Source organism: Tachysurus vachellii, chromosome 1, assembly GCF_030014155.1.
Source record: "Tachysurus vachellii isolate PV-2020 chromosome 1, HZAU_Pvac_v1, whole genome shotgun sequence".
NCBI lineage: Eukaryota > Metazoa > Chordata > Actinopteri > Siluriformes > Bagridae > Tachysurus > Tachysurus vachellii.
The window spans coordinates 33,200,335-33,218,137 of record NC_083460.1 but is presented as its reverse complement, the minus strand read 5'-3'; the positions used below and the strand labels follow the sequence as shown (position 1 = coordinate 33,218,137).

The following is a 17,803-nucleotide window of genomic DNA, read 5'->3' as shown; positions in this document are numbered from 1 at the left end:
GTACAGTTTGGGTTGAGCATCCAGTTTTTCAGTCTCTGGAAACTGCAGGCTAAACAAAGGAAATGGAAGTGCATGAGCAGCTTGTATTTCTCTATTTCTTTTTTATTGTCTGTCTCACTCTCTCTCTGAAAATGTAGCAGAGATCCAGACAAGGACAAAGCAGCTAAGCTCATTTCTCTACCCCTCCAATGCCACCTATTGGAGAATGAGTGGAAGAGATCGAGGTGGAGGTTGGAGAGAGGAACCGCAGAAAGTCTGGAGTCGATCCAGGCAAGCTGGCAGCGGGTGCTACGGCACAGGTTTTTAAAGCTACACAGAGGACAGTGTCCACCTGGACATGTCGCTGATGCAGAAAAAAGCTTGCCAGATTGGAAGTGTTTCATTCATGGATATGAGTGAGGGTTTTCACTTTGCCAAAACTGAGAGGTATGAGGCTTAAAGAGAAATCCAGGTGAGGGTTTTTCACAGTGAAGACATTTCCGAAAGAGATCTCACTGCACACTTGCGTCCAGAGGAGCGACTATGATTTCACAGATTGTATAACTTCCACAATAAACTCCTGTTTCCACAACAGAGCTGTTGATGTGGGAGAACTTAGGCTAAGAGAGAGAGAGCAAGAGAGAGAAGGAGAGAGTGAGTGAGAGAGAGAGAAAGATGGGGAAAACAAGGGGTAGACTGGTGTGTTTCATGACTTATGTCCTATACTGACAAGCAGGCAGACACACACAGACACTGTAAGCACACTGACCACCCATAAGCAGCACAATGGTGTGTTGCTGATTCATCTAAACACACACACATGCGCACACACAGTAATAAACTCACTGACAAACTAACCACCATAAAAGATCCAGCATGATTTATCATTAACCACTCTACTGCTTGCCTGTTGCTGATTCATCTCAACACACACACATACACACGCACACACAGTCTATGATTCACAACCACTAAGGCAGCTAGGTGGGAAAAATTAGAAAATCTAACTCTCTTTTTTTTATCTATTTACAAAAAGAAACACATTCCTTTAAGTAAAGGCTGCTAGTGTATCCTTTAACTAGACCACAATCCAAAACCTAATGTAAAATCAACAAAAAATCTTGTCGTTTCAAAATAAATCTGATTTGAAGAAGGCAGTCTTTGACGTCTGGCAGCATTAGAAAGATATGGCTGGGGAAAAAATGGCAAAAATTGGAGCTGCTTGCTGTCAGAGTTGAGAACAAAGATGTCTGGAAGATTTAGAGAGGGATCCAAAGTTGGTTAGAGGGATATATATATATATATATATATATATATACATATATATATATATATATATAAAGGTGGAGGCAGTAAATGCTTGCAAGTTAAAGTTATTAGAGAATATCTAAATTAAATATACTGTAAGTTTAGAATAAGTGCACACAGTCCTTCAACTGTGGCAATGGTGCAACACAAAGACGTGCATCTACAACAAAAGCTTCTGTTAGTGTTCATGTCAAACAACAGTGACGAGGTTGTTAATGGCAGACGGACTGATGTGAGTATAGTGCTAATCTCCTGGGAGTTAATTATTGAAGTTAATTCAGGATGGCAGGACAAACAAAAAACATCTAGTGAGCATCATTTCTGTGGGAAGAAACACCTTGTTAGGAAGATCACAGGAGAACAGCTGTACTGGTTTGAGCTGATGAGAGGAAGTGTACAGTAACTGGAATAACTTGGTACAAACATGATGAGCAGAATTTCAGAACTTGCAACACATCAAATCTTGAGGTGGATGAGCTACAACAGCAGAAGCCCTTCATTGGGATCTTACTCCTGTAAACCAAGAACAAGAATCTAAGGTTCAGTAAATTTTTACTAATAGAAGTGATCTCAACCGACCGGTGATTTCGTAGGGGTTACTGGATTTATACAGTTTACACTGTCAATTTTAAAAGACCTGATCATTTCAGTTGCATGCAAAAAATATAAGGAAAAAACTGATCTGAACATTTTTTTCCCCCATATCAATGACTTCCTTAAGAAATCCATCAATAAAGACAAATAAGATAAGCCCTTCAATTACGATCTAGGAGCAGTAATTACTGATGGTAGCCAAAGCACTGCAATGTTTGAGCTTCGTTATGGGAAGCCTTGCAGCGTTCTGCCCTTAGAAGGCAGACTTTTACGGTTGCCATTTTCAGTTCTGAGTTGTGCTTTTATTGGAGTTTTATTGGCATCACTTTTGTCAGCTTTGCAATGAAGATGCTTGGTAAATTCAAACTTTTGTAAATCTGGTAGAAAGTTTTAGTCCAACTGGACCTACAGACATACAATATTTACACAGAACTCTACTAAAAGATTGATATATTAGTCCTGATGCCTGCTGCCAACTGTTAAGTATGCTGAAAGATCCATAATGGAAAGGGCTGCTGAAATAATCAGATCCAGTGATTGCTTTGTGTGGTCATATAGGACCTGATCCAAAACACACATCATCCTGATGATCTTCCAATATTCCAGTTTGAAAATGTGCCTATATGTACTGCTAAAATGTTTCAAGGATGGTTTGATGAACATAGGTATAAAATGCATCCATTATCTCTCAATCACCAGATTTCCACATTGCTGAACATTTTTTGGAAGTTTTAGAACACTTTCATCCATCAAAGAAAGAAGATTCGCTACCTACCTATAAAACAATAAAATCCCAAACATTCAGGACAGCATTCCAAGTAGGATAAAAGCTGATCTGGAAGTGTTAATTAGGTCCTTATTTAAATTGATATTGGTTTCCATTATTTTGTCCTTGCACATGTGCATGTGTGTGTGTGTACACAGTGCAGATGAATGCTGACCACCTCTTTTCTTCCCATGCATCCTGTTCCCCTGACCCAAACATGCATGCACACAGGGTAATGCAAAACAAATGTTTTCATAAAACCCACCGTTGTGTAGCACTAACACTGTGATTGCAGCAGCTGGTTTGCATTGTGGCTGTGCACAAGCTCCACACATACAGTTCAAACCTCAGAGAGACCGACGCAATGGCATCAAACACCAAACCGCTCGCACAAATCGGCTGCCAAAATGCCGCACACATATAATCAGCTGCTGTTTGTTCATCTGCCCTGCTGCATGTATGGATGCTCTGGGAAAGTAGAGAAGTCTTTATTGTGGTGAAGGAAACTGACAGCTATGGCACTGTTCTGGTGATTTTGTGTTGGGAGAAAGGCCCAGTGAGGGAACAGCCAGGGTCTGTGCTTTGGTTGTCATCAATAATAAAAGCGAGAGTTAGATCAAGTGGCAAAGTCTGGATCCTAGACGACCAAAATAAAAGCTAAACTAACGGCAGACTTTACCCCTAAAAAAAAGAGAAAAAAACAGATTTAGAGCTGAAAATTTGATGGTGGATCAAATCCAAATTGGAAATTCAAACCAAAACTTGAAACTCTATTCTGTTTGCAAATCTAGGGCATTATACTACAGCCAGTATTTTAGTTGAATTGTGTGTGTGCTTGTGTGTGTGCGCAATGTGAAGTTAATACTAAAATGCAATATTCAGGCTTCACATGGAAATTTTCAGTCATTCGACTGATATATGTATAAGTGAGGGCATATATAACGGAAATATGCTCCTTTTTTATATTTTATATATATAAAATGTGTGTTATATGTAGTTCTGACCTATTTACTTGCATGGCATAAGTTTAATTAAAGGCGTCAGCCTTTTAAAGTCCAATAAACGGTTTGTAGGTTTGCACTGAGGAAACAGGAGTAGAGAGAGAAAGTGGTTAATAGATAAAATAAAGATTTAATGTTAAAGTGAGTCTGTGGTGCAACAGATGAATATTTGGTCAGCTTGCACTGCACACAACAGTCAGGAAACCATGAAGGAGCAATCTTAAATCTCTCAAATTACTCCATATTTAATGTGCCATCTTTGCCCATATACAGGTGTGCTGGTGAGCTATTCACAAACCAATGGCCTTACAGTGTACCATAGACTCTGCATTTATATTGTTAAAATGGTACTTCGGCATATCTGGCTGTCTTTGTAAAGTTTTAGTTTCTTTAAATGATTTAACTTTCATAAAAGCAAAAAACCAAAAAACAAAACGAAAAAATAAGTTTTATTACTAAGCAAGTTTAAGGAAAATATGCTTCATGATAATGACACACAACTTGGTGCTACAACTATAGCACTTGCTACTTGTTCTAAATCTCACCATCTGCTATATCACATACATCAGCTTTTACTAAGCCAATTAATTAGCTTGCACAGATGACACATCCTTTACATAATCAGAAACACACAGATATGTGGAAACACCGACAAAACAAGCAACATAAAGTACAACAAAGCTGTTATGTAACACTCTTTCTAGCACCCCCCAAAAACACACATCTCTTATTTAAAGTTAAACATAACAAGAAGAAAAGACAACAGCAAGACCAATACTCTCTGTTATACAATGTGATGAGAAGAAATTGTAGCTCATAAACAAATTCTAGCCAACAACTTGCTGACTTGCAGTCTTGTCCACATTAACACATACTGTATAACTAGCTAAGTAACTTTTATATTGTGCTAGCTACCATTTTAATCTAGTCAGTCAGAATTCTAGCCAATCAAAACATGGAACTACATACTGTAGCACATTAGAAAAGATACAACCTTCTTCCCTGACTTTGTATATTAAAGCATAACTCATGCTATTGTTCTTTATAAATCTCCAACAACACATCCAAATGAATATGTGCAATACAACCAATCCACACACAAATAAACATGTGCTACTAGAGACGATATTAAATCTGGGCCTGAGAATGTGAGTAAAGTTTAAAGTGAGTAAATCATAGATAATCATCGTTACACATATGGAAACAAAAAAGAGAAGGAGATAAACCTTGTCTCCATCCATCCATCAAGAAAACAACAAACAATAATCTAAAAAAATAGCACAGAATGCATATTAGATGTGTGATTATTTTTTGTTTGTAATCAGTTTATGAAGCCACTGTTAGCTTCATCACTTCATATTGCCTCATGTTTGTGCAAAGCTCGTATTTCAATAATTTGCTGCATCTATGAAATACATAATCAAATCACAAATCACCTTCTGAGATGAGTAAATATTTCATTTCAACAAATTTACCATCAAATACTGATCTTGCATACACTAACATGCTCCCAGCTCACAAACCCTAAAATCCCCAGCTGCTTAATTGTTGTGGACTGAATGAAGGTTTGCTTACACCATGACTTAACCTACATCTTAGTTTCTGTGTTGCATTATTTAAAAAAAAAAAACAAACAAACAAAAAAAAAAAACTGTGTTGTTGGCACAATTATATCAAGATCTCCATCTCCTGTCTATACTAGTTAAGGTAATGGAAGGGAAGGTAAGGTAAGGTCATCTCCGTGTCAGACTCGTGTTATTAAAAAAAAAAAAACAGACCCAGACACAACATAGCAGGCTTTTTAAACATCAGTCAGATGAAAAGGATTCAAACCAAAAGCAAAAACAAAAATCTTACACTAGGACCATTTTCTATCCTAGAATTATGCCTTTAAAATGGATTTATTTAGTCATCTATCTATTCAACCATCTATTCATCCATATAATTTAGAAATTGAGCAGATGAGGATCCAAGTAGACAGAAACACTTAATGTAAGACAGAAACCAGTGAAAACATGACAGTGGCCAAATCCAACACTCAGTGGCTCATAGCATGCAAGACTGCAAGGAATTCTGCTACACAGGACTGGCTATTGACAAAATAAGCACTGAAATCCTATAAAGCCGATTTGAGGATCAGAAATCCTAATACGCTTGCAGACTCGGGTCAGTCAGCGAAAGTAAAATAATTACTATGTTAATCTTCATTAGACAAACATTACACAGATTTTCTGAATGATCAAATTAGCAGTGGAGAGTGGATACATCCACATAGAGAGGGAAAAGATCAGAGCCTTGTTCTCTGTTCCATAAGAAATGAACGCGGCTTAGTGGTTTTGAGGCAGAAGAGTGAAAGTGCCAGTGAGAGCATGTGGTTATGGCTGAGAATGGGGCAGGGTGGGGTGGGGGGGCATTTGTACAATAGGAAAAAAAAAAATAAAGAATACATTTTACATAAAGCAAAACTTGAATGTTTTTTGGAAAGTAAAGTCTGAAAAAAGAGATAGAGAGAGAGACTGACTAATAGTGTGTTGGGGTTTGATGGGGGAGGTGGAACATGGAACGCCATTCATCTATATGCAGTTATGGCCGAGTGGGAGAAAATGAGAAAGACAAGTAATAGCAAGAAAAGTGTAAGCACTTGCTCTTATAGTTTTTCATGAGGGGAAAATCGAGAGAGATGAAAAACGAGAGATAGAGAGAGGTAGAGAGAGAGAGAGAGAGAGAGAGAGAGAGAGACCTAATTTCAAGGTCCTACAATTTTTTTCATGTTAAAAAAAACTCTGATTTTTGAATCTAAAAAAGATTAGATTAGCTTTCTGATGTTACATTTTATACACGGAGAATAAAAGACAGCCTGATTGTCCTGTATGACCAAATCCAGGTCATCCTCTGATTAGACATTAGCTGCTCTATTGTCATGTAGGATGTAAAGCAAATGAACTTTAGGGAAATTATAAGATTGATTGATTATGCAGTAATAACTAAATATTACTATTTCACAAATATATTACATCATGTCATGCCTGTATAGAAAATACCATTAGACAGGAAAAAACAAAATAAGTACTTAAGTCTAATTTCCAAAACTTATGTTTGGTTAAGCAAACAATAAATGCACAATGATGGCTCAAAAATAATATTAGTTAAGGTAATCTTCATAGCAAGCATTTACTAGCTGCACAGTGTGAGTTTAAGATGCTGGGTCACCACAAATTACCAAAACAGCTTTACACACCATAGGATAATGTAGATTCTACAAGTCTCTGAAACGCTGTCTTTTAAAATATATTCCACTCAATTGGTGTTTGGACTGTAAAACATGAGCCAACAATCTCTCACATGTTTGAGATTTGGCAACTATTAAAACCAGAGCCTATATTTGCATCTTCCATACTACAGTGGATGTGAGCAGGGTCATCCTGGAAGAAACCACTCCCATCATGAGAGAAATGTTTCATGACACGATAAAGCTGATTGGTCTAAATTGATTTGTAGTGACCATTTGACGCAAATGATGCTGACGAAATAATACAGTACAATAGAGCCACCTTTCATTAGTGGGGTTCAAGCATTTGGGTCTGTAACGTTCCCTTGGTATGCACCACACATGCACTCGCCCACTTCAAGAAGTTGGTTAAGAATGAGTCATCTGACCAGATCACTTTTCTTTTTCTCCCAAATCTCTATCATTTTGCCAGAGCTTAACACTCAAATGTGCATTTGTCTTTGTAATAATAGCACACTTTGTAGATTTAGCTGACAGTCTAAACTGTTACATTCTCTATCACCTGAAGAAAAGTTGCATTTCTGTTTCTCCCTACATTTCTGATTTTCCCATTTACTTATGGATTCCTCATAGATCTAAATGTAATTTTAACATTTGTCACTGTACCTATGGAAACATCCATGGGCTGTACAGATTTTGTGACTGAATCTCCTGCATGTGGCCCATATAATGAAACCGCTTGCCATCGTGATCCAAAAGCTTTTTTAATACATGCCACACAGCATGGTAGCATACAGTATTCAGCTCAAGCATTTAGAAAAGGAGGAGGTACTCAAGATTGACCTTACAAACTTATGACAAAACAAGACACTCACCAGTAAACACATGTTCATGACCCCACTTTGAGTCCATTTTGGTCGGTTTTTACTTTGTTTCCACGTCCCTGTATGTTTTTGAAGCCATGTTTAGCTTGCTTGTGGTATAGCTTGAAATAAGGGGCTAGAGCACTCAGGTCTCTGACTATGAAATGACCATCTGTCATCTGTGTGGCTTCTGTGGACCATACATTTCTTGCCCCAATGACACTTTGGCTAGTTACCAATTTCTTATGCAAAGATTATAGCTCCTTTTCCAGGCAGAGGATTTTATACCTTGTTTCATTGACAGTCATGATTGATAACTGATGCCAAAATTGCATTATATATCCAGATAAACTTCCCATTGCTTTGCTAGTGTCCAAGTAGGAACCCTTTAATATTTCTGCCACATCTGTGGTTAAATGAAAAAATAAAACTCTCTATATATTTGATTTTTGCTTGGACCCTTTCTTTAAACACATAAGCTTGCAGTTAATAGAAGAGCTCATTCAATCGATTAGTCCTGTTGGACAAGAGTTCAAAGACGGGAGGCTGTGATGAAGACAGTTCGTGATGAATATTGTACCAGCTGGAAAACTGCCACATTCTGAAAAGAGATGAGTCTTCCCTCCTCACCCCTCCCATGTTTTCATTCCCATTCTGCCTTGCAGAGAAGTACAACCCAGCCTTGATGATTTGTCTTTAAAATTGCAGGGTGTGTGTGTTGTGTGATGTGGTTTGGGTGGTGTCTCTAAGAGGGTCTAGATGGGTGAACTTGGGTCAAACGTCCCCCAACTTTCACACCATCGTGCGGTTTAAAGACAGATTTTCCTTCCACATCTAAAGCCTTTTTGTTCTCTGGTTTCTTTCTTTATCTGGACTGGCATTATGACGATACTACATCACTGTGACTATGGACTATGACAGCATATCTAGGTCAGGAAGTGTTTAAATTACTACAATATACTGCTCTACTGCAATATGTCGCATAACTATCAGCATGTCCAAATACACTGAGAAACATGACACAGGGTTGCACAGTTATAATACTGAAAGCCTCCACATGTGTCCCAGAGGCAGACAAGCCGTCTGCCTCACCGAAATAAAAACATGCATTAACACCTCGCCAGTTCATCTAACCCCGATGACACGAGCACGCTTGCTAACACAATTCACATCAAGTTATAACTGCTCCAAGCCTCACTTTCAGAACCGAATTGAAATAAATGAAATAAAGCCTGCAGATGGATACACAAGGCCAGATCGGGTTATTGATGAGCTCTCACACTCTCCATAAAACACCCAGGCTAGCATTAGACAATAACGTCGATACATTAACGTGCCTCTCGTTCATAATTGATGGAAAAAGTAGCCCATATAAGAAACAGTGCCAAGCCTTCAGTCAATACTGAGTTCTGAAAATGCTGAAGGCATTCAAGTCTACAAGAGGCTGGCAGCAATAAAATAAAGAAAGAAAAAGAAAAGTAAAATAAAATACACACTAACTTTTGTTTTAGGATGATTTTGTTTTATTTGATTTCTTGTTCAAATTCTTACATTTTTTTCATGCAAATGAAAAGTAAATTCCTCTGACCAGGAAACTTAAAACCTCCATCAGGTTGAAGACTGACGGAGCCTAATTGGCATATGAAACTGATTTGGGAAAAGCTTCAATGTTGAAATGATGATTTAAACTGTAAGGCACTGTGACATTTATATGGTAACAGTAGCCATTTTATAAATGGAATCATTGTATTCCTACATAACCTATATTGTCCTATATGTCACTTTTGCCACAAATCAAAAAGATTCTGGTCTGAGGCAGGGCTCAAAACTGCAGATAAATGAACTGTTTATGTTCAAATATGTATTGTTCTCAATACATCAAGCATCCCAAAATGTTAAAAAAAGTTGAAGGAACTGAAACATTCATTCATTCATTCATCTTCTACCGCTTATCCGAACTACCTCGGGTCACGGGGAGCCTGTGCCTATCTCAGGCGTCATCGGGCATCAAGGCAGGATACACCCTGGACGGAGTGCCAACCCATCGCAGGGCACACACACACACACACACTCATTGGAACTGAAACAGTTTTTAATAAATAAAAATTTGCTAGAGTTGGAAAAATGCTATTATAGGAAAATGGATAGGCTTTTATAGGAACATAATGACCCCTGTGGTTGTATATGGTGCTCTGCACATGATAGCACTGACCCTTTTGCAGTTTTCTCATTACCACTCTTTTGTACATAGAGTTATTCATCTTAAACACATTCATCTTAAATAGTCAGTCGACTGAATACAGCTGTAGCTGCAAGGTATGATGTTAAAAGCCCTGCACCGCACATGTGGTTGTAGGTAAAGTGGCCTATTAGGATAGAAAGTATGCGTCCCTCCTGATTTGAATCCTGTGGATTCCATTACACATTTGATCATCAAGCCATGCCATCAGGTTAAAAGACGTATCAGTCTGAGTGCAAGAATTCCAGTTCACAGCTCAATGAGAGACTTATAAATAAAAGGCAGAAACTTCAGTCGTGACTGAATGTAACACAGACACAGATGTTGGAGTGCAGGAACGCTATGGCCCATAAATTGCATTTAATTGCTGGGAGGGGGAAACCTAGACGTGAATCATAAGATCTGATACTGTTAGATCTCTTGCCAAATGTACCCCTGTGTAAAGCTTTTAATGGAGCTGCAGGCTAAAGCTGATGATGCATGTTAGCAGAGTTCATCACGCTCCCTTTATCTGTGAACACAGACTTTGGTGCGTTCGGTTACCGGGGTCAGAGCTAAGCCATACAGAAGTGCACCCAGAGATGAGAGAAAAGAGCAGAAAAACAGGAAGCCATTATTATTATTATTTTTACTTATTAGACAATATATATTACATATCTTTCCTTACCCTGAATGTAATTAGGCCACAGCTTTGTTTTTTTTTTCCCCTGGATGTATAAGTCTATTGTAACAAAATAATTCAGTGAAGCTTAAAGCATCAAGTTATTGCCATACAAACGTGTCTCAGTGTTGAGTTTCATGCTGTGTGTTGGGTTAGAGTTTGATATTGTGACCATAATACATGACCAACAGAATGTCACAAACCTAAAAACTAAAGCAGAATTTATCTTAAAGCTGGATTCACTCTTCCCCCTTCAGGACATTTTTATATTTTACATACTTTTTATGTTACATTTGTTTTATACATCACATAATTTTCCTTCCTCAGCCCAGACGTTACTTCTTACATGAATCCAATTCAAGTGAAAGGAGGTGTCATCTTTCAAAGTTAAAATTGTACATTAAAGGTGATTTGGGTGTGTATTTGTTTTGCTGTGTATATGTTTAATGTAGTATTCTGCAATTTATGACATTGCTTATGTATACATGGCACTGCTGTGCCTTTTGAGGTGAGTAAAGATTCGGACATGCAGTTGGCTAGAACATTCCTTTACTTCTCAGCAGTGTTGAAACACAACTGACACTGGTATTGGGTATCTGTACGAGAAGAATATATATCTGTACGAGAAGAAATTGCTCCGATACATAAAGCGTAGTTTAGGAAAAGTTGACGAGATGTGACAGAGGATGGATGTATTTCATGATTAATTATGACAATCAAATCACACAGCAAATTATGCTCTGTAAAAACACTGAGAGGAGATACTTCAGCATTTGATAAACCTAAACTATAACCTCCTCAGTAAGAGCTCATCTCTGCAGCACAGAACAACAAACAAGCCTGCAACAAATCCTAGCTAGGTGAGAATGCCTACAGAGGAGTAGGCAGATGATATAGATGCCTATAGAGCAGTGACAATGACAATGACTCTTACCTTGACAATTACATTATTCCTGACAATAATGTGCAGCAACAGAAATAAAATCTCAATGGATGCTTAATTCTTAGTTACATTATTTTCATAGCTGGATAATAGTCTTGGCTGATTGACCTGGAGTAAAGGGGAAATGTGTACATCAAAACAACAGAAGGATCTTTAGAGGCTGGTGCAAGCATATCGTCCGCACTGACCTCCCCAACCTGCAGTCTATCTACAGTAAATGGTACTGGAGCATAGCCAGAAAGATAGTGAAGGACCTCAACCATCTGAACAATGGAGACTTCTCTGTGTTGAAAGCAAACACAGAGAGAATGAGGAGGAGATTTGTCCCAAAGTGCATTTGGGCCATTAACCAGGACAGTATTTACTCGACATCTCTGGGCTTGTCTGCACCACACCCACTACTTCTACCGGATTTTTGCACAGCATATATTACTAAAACAACAAGCATCTGCACTTCATTCACAGTGGTCATACTTTTCTGCCACCGATTTGTATTCTTATAATATATTTTTATATTTTCCCTTTCCAACATGTACAGTTAAATTCACTTGGTAAAGAGGACAGCAACCAAAACTAGGACGTGCATCCCAGTATACTGCATGATGTAATAAAACACATCATATTTAATAAACTGCTGAGCCCAGATCAGCCTGCACGCATTTATCATAAGAAAGTGAGAAGAGAAAGCTGATCTGAGATCAGATGGTAAAAAACGTCAGGGAGAACACTTTATCCCCAGTCCAATTTCCAGATTTTTTTTCTGCTTATGTCAGTGCTGCAACAAGAATATTGCTAAAAAGGCCTTAATGGTTATACAACGCAACTCCCCATAGATTCCTCATACAGGCCTAAAGTGCATACAAGGGTTTTGTTCTAATGGCTAGTGTAAAGTACCTAAGAGACAGAAAGATAGCACACAACACATTAGAGACTTTGAGGCTAAACCTTGGGCCACAGTGGAATAGCTGTATTACCCAGAACGTTGCCTGCTGGAACCTCATCAAGCTCCTCGAGCTCTCGACCCATCAGCAAGTACAACCGCTCCAGAGTGCAGCAGGCCATGTGGGGTATGGCGGGCATAGAGTCAGAGACTGTACACTCATCTGATAGCTGAGAGAGAGACAGAGAATGAAAGTTGCAAGTGAATGAGACACTGGTGGAGAGTACTGAAGGGTTTATTTATTTATTATAAGGGTTTTTTTTCTTAAATATTCCTGTTGAAAAAAATAGCTTTTTACACTTTTATTTTCAATACAAATTTTACTACAATTTCCTAATACATATCATTGAAGCAGCTGAATGTGCTTGGAGGAGAGCACTAACTCAGGGCATTCACACTGCAGTAAAGTGAAAGACTTCTAAACAGATGATGCCACATGAAGGGCTTGTCACCAAAATGCAAGGACATTCATCTGCTCAAAATAGAGCTCATACAGAAATGCAAGCTAGTTCTTTGAAACTGGCTGGGAATATCTGCAGTTTTTAATTTACTCAGGCTGTCGAATCTCTCGATATGGTTTTCCAGCCTCAAGAAGGATTTAACTCACAGCCAGGAAAATGTCACCATTTCTCCACCTGTGAGAAAACTAAAACATGCTGTACCATTTTTGGTCCTAAAAAGGGAACAACAGTATCAGCTGCAGTTTCAGTTTCGCCTCAAGTAAACTTTTCTGTTTAGAAATCCACCACATGCTGTACTGTATTCTCCAGGTTGCCTCAAATCTGGGCTGCCCTTGACCGTTCCCGTGATACCATCAGAATGCAAAATATAAATTTAGGTTGAATCATGGAGCCATTTTATGAGGTGATGGATCAGTGCAGGATGATGATCAGAAATCAGCTCAAAACACAATCCTCTAGTGACTGTCCATAAAGAAATGTGCTGAAGTTTCAACATATCATTAATAAATATTAATGAGTGAAATCCAGTGTGCAAATGTGACCATGAAAAAAACATTAGCTTTTAACTGAACTAACTGAACTGAATTAACTTCCTGTCAAACCCAATGACTGATAAAGACAAACCAAGACTGATGAAGTTTAAACCTTCCAATGCACATGTGGTAGAATGTTCTATTAGGTTTGAAGGTAAAAGTCCCACAGGATTACAAATTTGTAAATGCCACTATGATAAAAGTGCCATGTTATCAGGTTGAAAGGTACATCAGTGGTGTCCAACCACACGTTTATCCCTAGTGAGAGTCCAATATCCAAATATATTCTGTCTGTGGGGCCAAAAGAAGCAATGCTAAAAAGGTCTTAATGGTTAGGACTAGCCAACCCCCTAGGGACTCTATAAAGACAAAATGGGTTTGGTCTAATGGCTATGTAAACCACAGAGACTGAAAGATTGCACGCAGGACATTAAAGACATTGTGGCTGGACATTGTGTCTACACTGAGCTGGACATGATGATAGAGTCCATGCATTAATGCACCTTCTAAAATGTTAATGTTGCTAATTATGTATGAAAGAGACAATCAGCATTATGACTATGAGATTGGACTAAGTGTTCACCATTAGCATCTGTTCATATTACACGTTAGCATGAATAATTGAAGGTGGAGTTCTCACCGTCTGCAGCGCGACAGCAGGGTCGTACTTGGGTCCGAGCACAAACACAGTCTGACCTCTGCGCACTATGCCACTGTAGACACGTGCAAAAGCTACAAAACACTCTTTCTCCTCTGAAGTGGATTTCACTGTCAGGGCCTCCGTCTGCATGCACAGATCGTCAGTATCTGCAAAGATGTAAACCATCACAAGGACAGCATGAGGAAAAGAGAGTGAAGTAATTGTGCATCTTCTGCACGATTCCTCCAACATCAAGTAGTCAAATGCATTGATTGTTGTTCACTATATTGAATGAGAGGGATAAAAACACATCTTACCCATTATGGCTAAGCCTTTTAGCATTTCATAGGCATCAAACCACCAAAAAAACAGATAAAAAAACACCATTCATGATTGCTTAGTCAAGTGGTTAAAGTCCATAATCGTGTTGTGTGTCCCGAGAATAGTAAGCAAGTAAAACAGCAATGTTGTACTCGCTGTCAGCCAGCGCTGTCAATGACAACAAACATAACCTTAGGTTCTACAGACCATGTCTGCTTTGTTGATCACTGTTGATGACATGAATCTCCATTAAGCACCATGTGTAATCATTCAACATGAAGGTCAGAAATAGGCTATAGTCTGGGACAGAAAGAAATCATCCCTGGCCTTTACATTATACCATTCTGTATATTCTGTCTATTTTTACTTATGACCACTGGTGGTGCTGTTCTTCTTGGGCTAGAATGAATGTAAGCAAATAAAGAAAAAACAAACAAACAATCTCTTGAAAAATGAGATTGATCGCTTAATGCATGATTCCCAAAATCTTTGCCTATATTTGGCATTTAAAATGAGTCAGATCCTCTAATTGAGGAGTGCTTAGGCAATGGGCTACAGGTTAGAAGGTTGTAGGGTGAAGTCCAAGCACCAGCACATTGCCACAGTGAGGTTTTTGAACAAGCTACTTAACCATCAACTGCTTAGTTGTATCCTTTTTTCACTTCTTGGATAGATATCAGTCAAATGAACACATGTAGACATAACAGAAAGGTACTTTAGTCAGTAGGCTGTATACCTCCATGTAAATTAACATCAAGTTATAAGGTTGTCATTTATGCTTCCTGACCAAACAGAACACAACACTGACATACTGACTGTCCAGGATGACCAGGATGATGCAAGGTTCATAAGGACGAGTTTGTGTGTGACTTGTTCAATGAGCATAAAAAATCACTTTGACCAGCCTGCAGAATCACCAGACCTCTATCTCATAGAAGACCTGTGGGAATATTTGAGACAGCATGGGTTATTTTCGTTCCAGGCCTCCTGGTGAGCATCATGAAGGAAACAAGCTGAGAAGGCCAGCTCAGACTTCTTTATCATCAGCCACAGATTGTAGCTCCTCCTGAGGGAATCCCTAGACATTCCCTAGGTAACTGTGAGATATAATCTCTTCAGCGGATCAACAAAGTGAGCCCTGCAAATTGAGTAGTTGATTTGTGCTGTGTGCACACAGTCAGTGGGCTAAAATCAACAAGTTACATCACAAGACAGTAGTGGAATTCTACTGGACAGGTATCGGGACTGTTTTGGCCTTCTTGTTGGTTACCCGGACCTAAATGCCGCAATTATTGTTAGGTTAAAATTAGCCCAACAAAAAGACCTTATCTAAAAAAGCTTTAATATGGTGGGGATGTAGAACATACAGTCAGACTTGCTTTAATTTAACAGTATTGACATCCAAACTGGATGAAGGAATTATAGCCAAATTTTATATGCTATCTTTCTGGAATCCACAGACATCACCAGACACTTGCTGTAGTAAAGACATGGCAGATCACCACAAGGTAAAAATCTTGTGGTTCTCTGCCATGTCTTTACTACATCAAGTGAAAAGCAGGCTGAATTTAGGTCATGTGATTGGCTTGGTCATGCTAGAACTTCTTTACTTCTTCTTCTTTGTTGCTTTAAAAGGTCTTATTTTGCTTTCGAAGTATGATTCATTGTCTATCTGCACTGTGAAACACTGTCCAGTGAGTTTTAAAGTGTTTGGATGAACCAGAGCAGAAATGTCATCTTCACTGTTCATAATACCCCTAGCTCTTAGAGGGGGTTCTTGTTCTGGCCAACTACTATAGTTGTTTTCTAGGTGTTTTTGTGTTCCTGAGTTCAATGGTTCATTAGTTATATAAGATTGTACCATATAGTCACAATTAATGCTTTTGCCATGTTTCTGATGGGTTTGTTTTGATTTTTCAGCCTTCTGTCACTCACAGTGATGGAACGCCATACTGAGAACTAACGGCAACAGATGCACAGTCAAATGATGTACAGAAAAGCAAGAGGAAATGAAAAACTAAAAGAAAAATAAGACTAATATGATGAGACTGAGAAACAATCAACTGTCACTGCAAAATTTCTACAGAAATCTGAATAGTAATGTGCACAATTTCAGGATGAACTCAACTGATTATAGCCAAATGTTTCCAACAGAAAAATATTGACTTTTACTTTAAAAATGTGCCTATTAGAAAAGAATTACATTACAGGTAATTTCACTTTTACGAAACGTACATTTTAACTTTATATTTTCTTAAAAAACTGATGCCTAATTAGGAATATATGAAACAAATAAACCAGAAAATACATGTCTGTAGTCGAAACCTTTTCTCTGCTAGCAAACATGAATATTATACTACTTTGAGCAGTAGCTGAATATTGTGATTCATTGAACAACTCTCAAGTGAGTTCACGAACACACACAACACAGAACGTCCTGCTTGCCTGGTTTGTTGGTGCTGGTGGCCTCTGGGTTTTCAGAGCCCTGACTGGCCGCTTGTCTCTCCGCATGTCTCTGTCTGGCCAGCTCTCGACGCTGAGAAATCTCCTCCTGAGTCAGGGGCCTGGAGGGAAAAAGGGCATTACCCACAATGCACAAGGTTTAAGCACAGAAACTCTTAGCATGAGTCATAAGTCAGCATGAAGGAGACAGTAAGACTCAAGGAAGATATAATCAGTTTTAATCCGGGTCTGGCTTTCTGATAACACATTAACCAAGTTAGAACTTTATCATAAGCCTTTATATCTCATTCTGAGAGTTCTATAGTACCTCGAGATATAATAACCTAAGACTCGGATAAAGTGGAAAATAAAAAACTACAGAACCAAATCCAAATAAATTTTTCTTATTTTGAGGTTATAAGTGACACAAATACGAGAAGGCGTATGTCATTAGGCGGAAACTGTGCGTCGATAATCAAATTGAACGGTATGGAAGCGAATCTCTGGCATAACGGTGTAAAATAATACAGTAATGAGAGTGAATAGCTAAAACAGCTGCATCTGCAGTTTCGGAGCAAACTGTTTTCACAGCCTCTCAGTGTGAGAAGACAGAGTGGTGGTGAATTAATTGGAGACTTTTTGCTACAGGCTTCATCTTTTTACATTTAAAGGAAACCGATTAGACAAAGCAGCCTTGATGGACTCCTGCTCTTATAGAGGAAAGGCTAGTAGATATAGAGCGACCTAAACATTCTTAATTCTGACTCATTTTGTACAACGGCAAATGCTTTTGCATTTGCAGAAACTTGGTGAAATGGTCGTTATCACATGCTTGGTAGGTTAATCACACCATGAAAGGCACAGATCTCTCTGACTGACACAC

The 17,803-nt window shown here is 38.5% G+C and overlaps 1 protein-coding gene across 3 annotated transcripts in view; it reads right to left on the bottom strand.

Annotated features, from left to right (window-relative positions):
- efl1 (elongation factor like GTPase 1) overlaps positions 1 to 17,803 on the bottom strand; it is a 292,867-nt gene that overhangs the window by 64,666 nt on the left and 210,398 nt on the right. For all 3 annotated transcript variants that reach the window (XM_060883929.1, XM_060883912.1, XM_060883920.1), the window contains exons 13-15: positions 16,924 to 17,042; positions 14,158 to 14,324; positions 12,558 to 12,693 (exon numbers count right to left, since the gene is read on the bottom strand). In XM_060883929.1, coding sequence (XP_060739912.1) covers positions 12,558 to 12,693; positions 14,158 to 14,324; positions 16,924 to 17,042 — 422 coding nt within the window. The remainder of the gene's footprint in view (positions 1 to 12,557; positions 12,694 to 14,157; positions 14,325 to 16,923; positions 17,043 to 17,803) is intronic.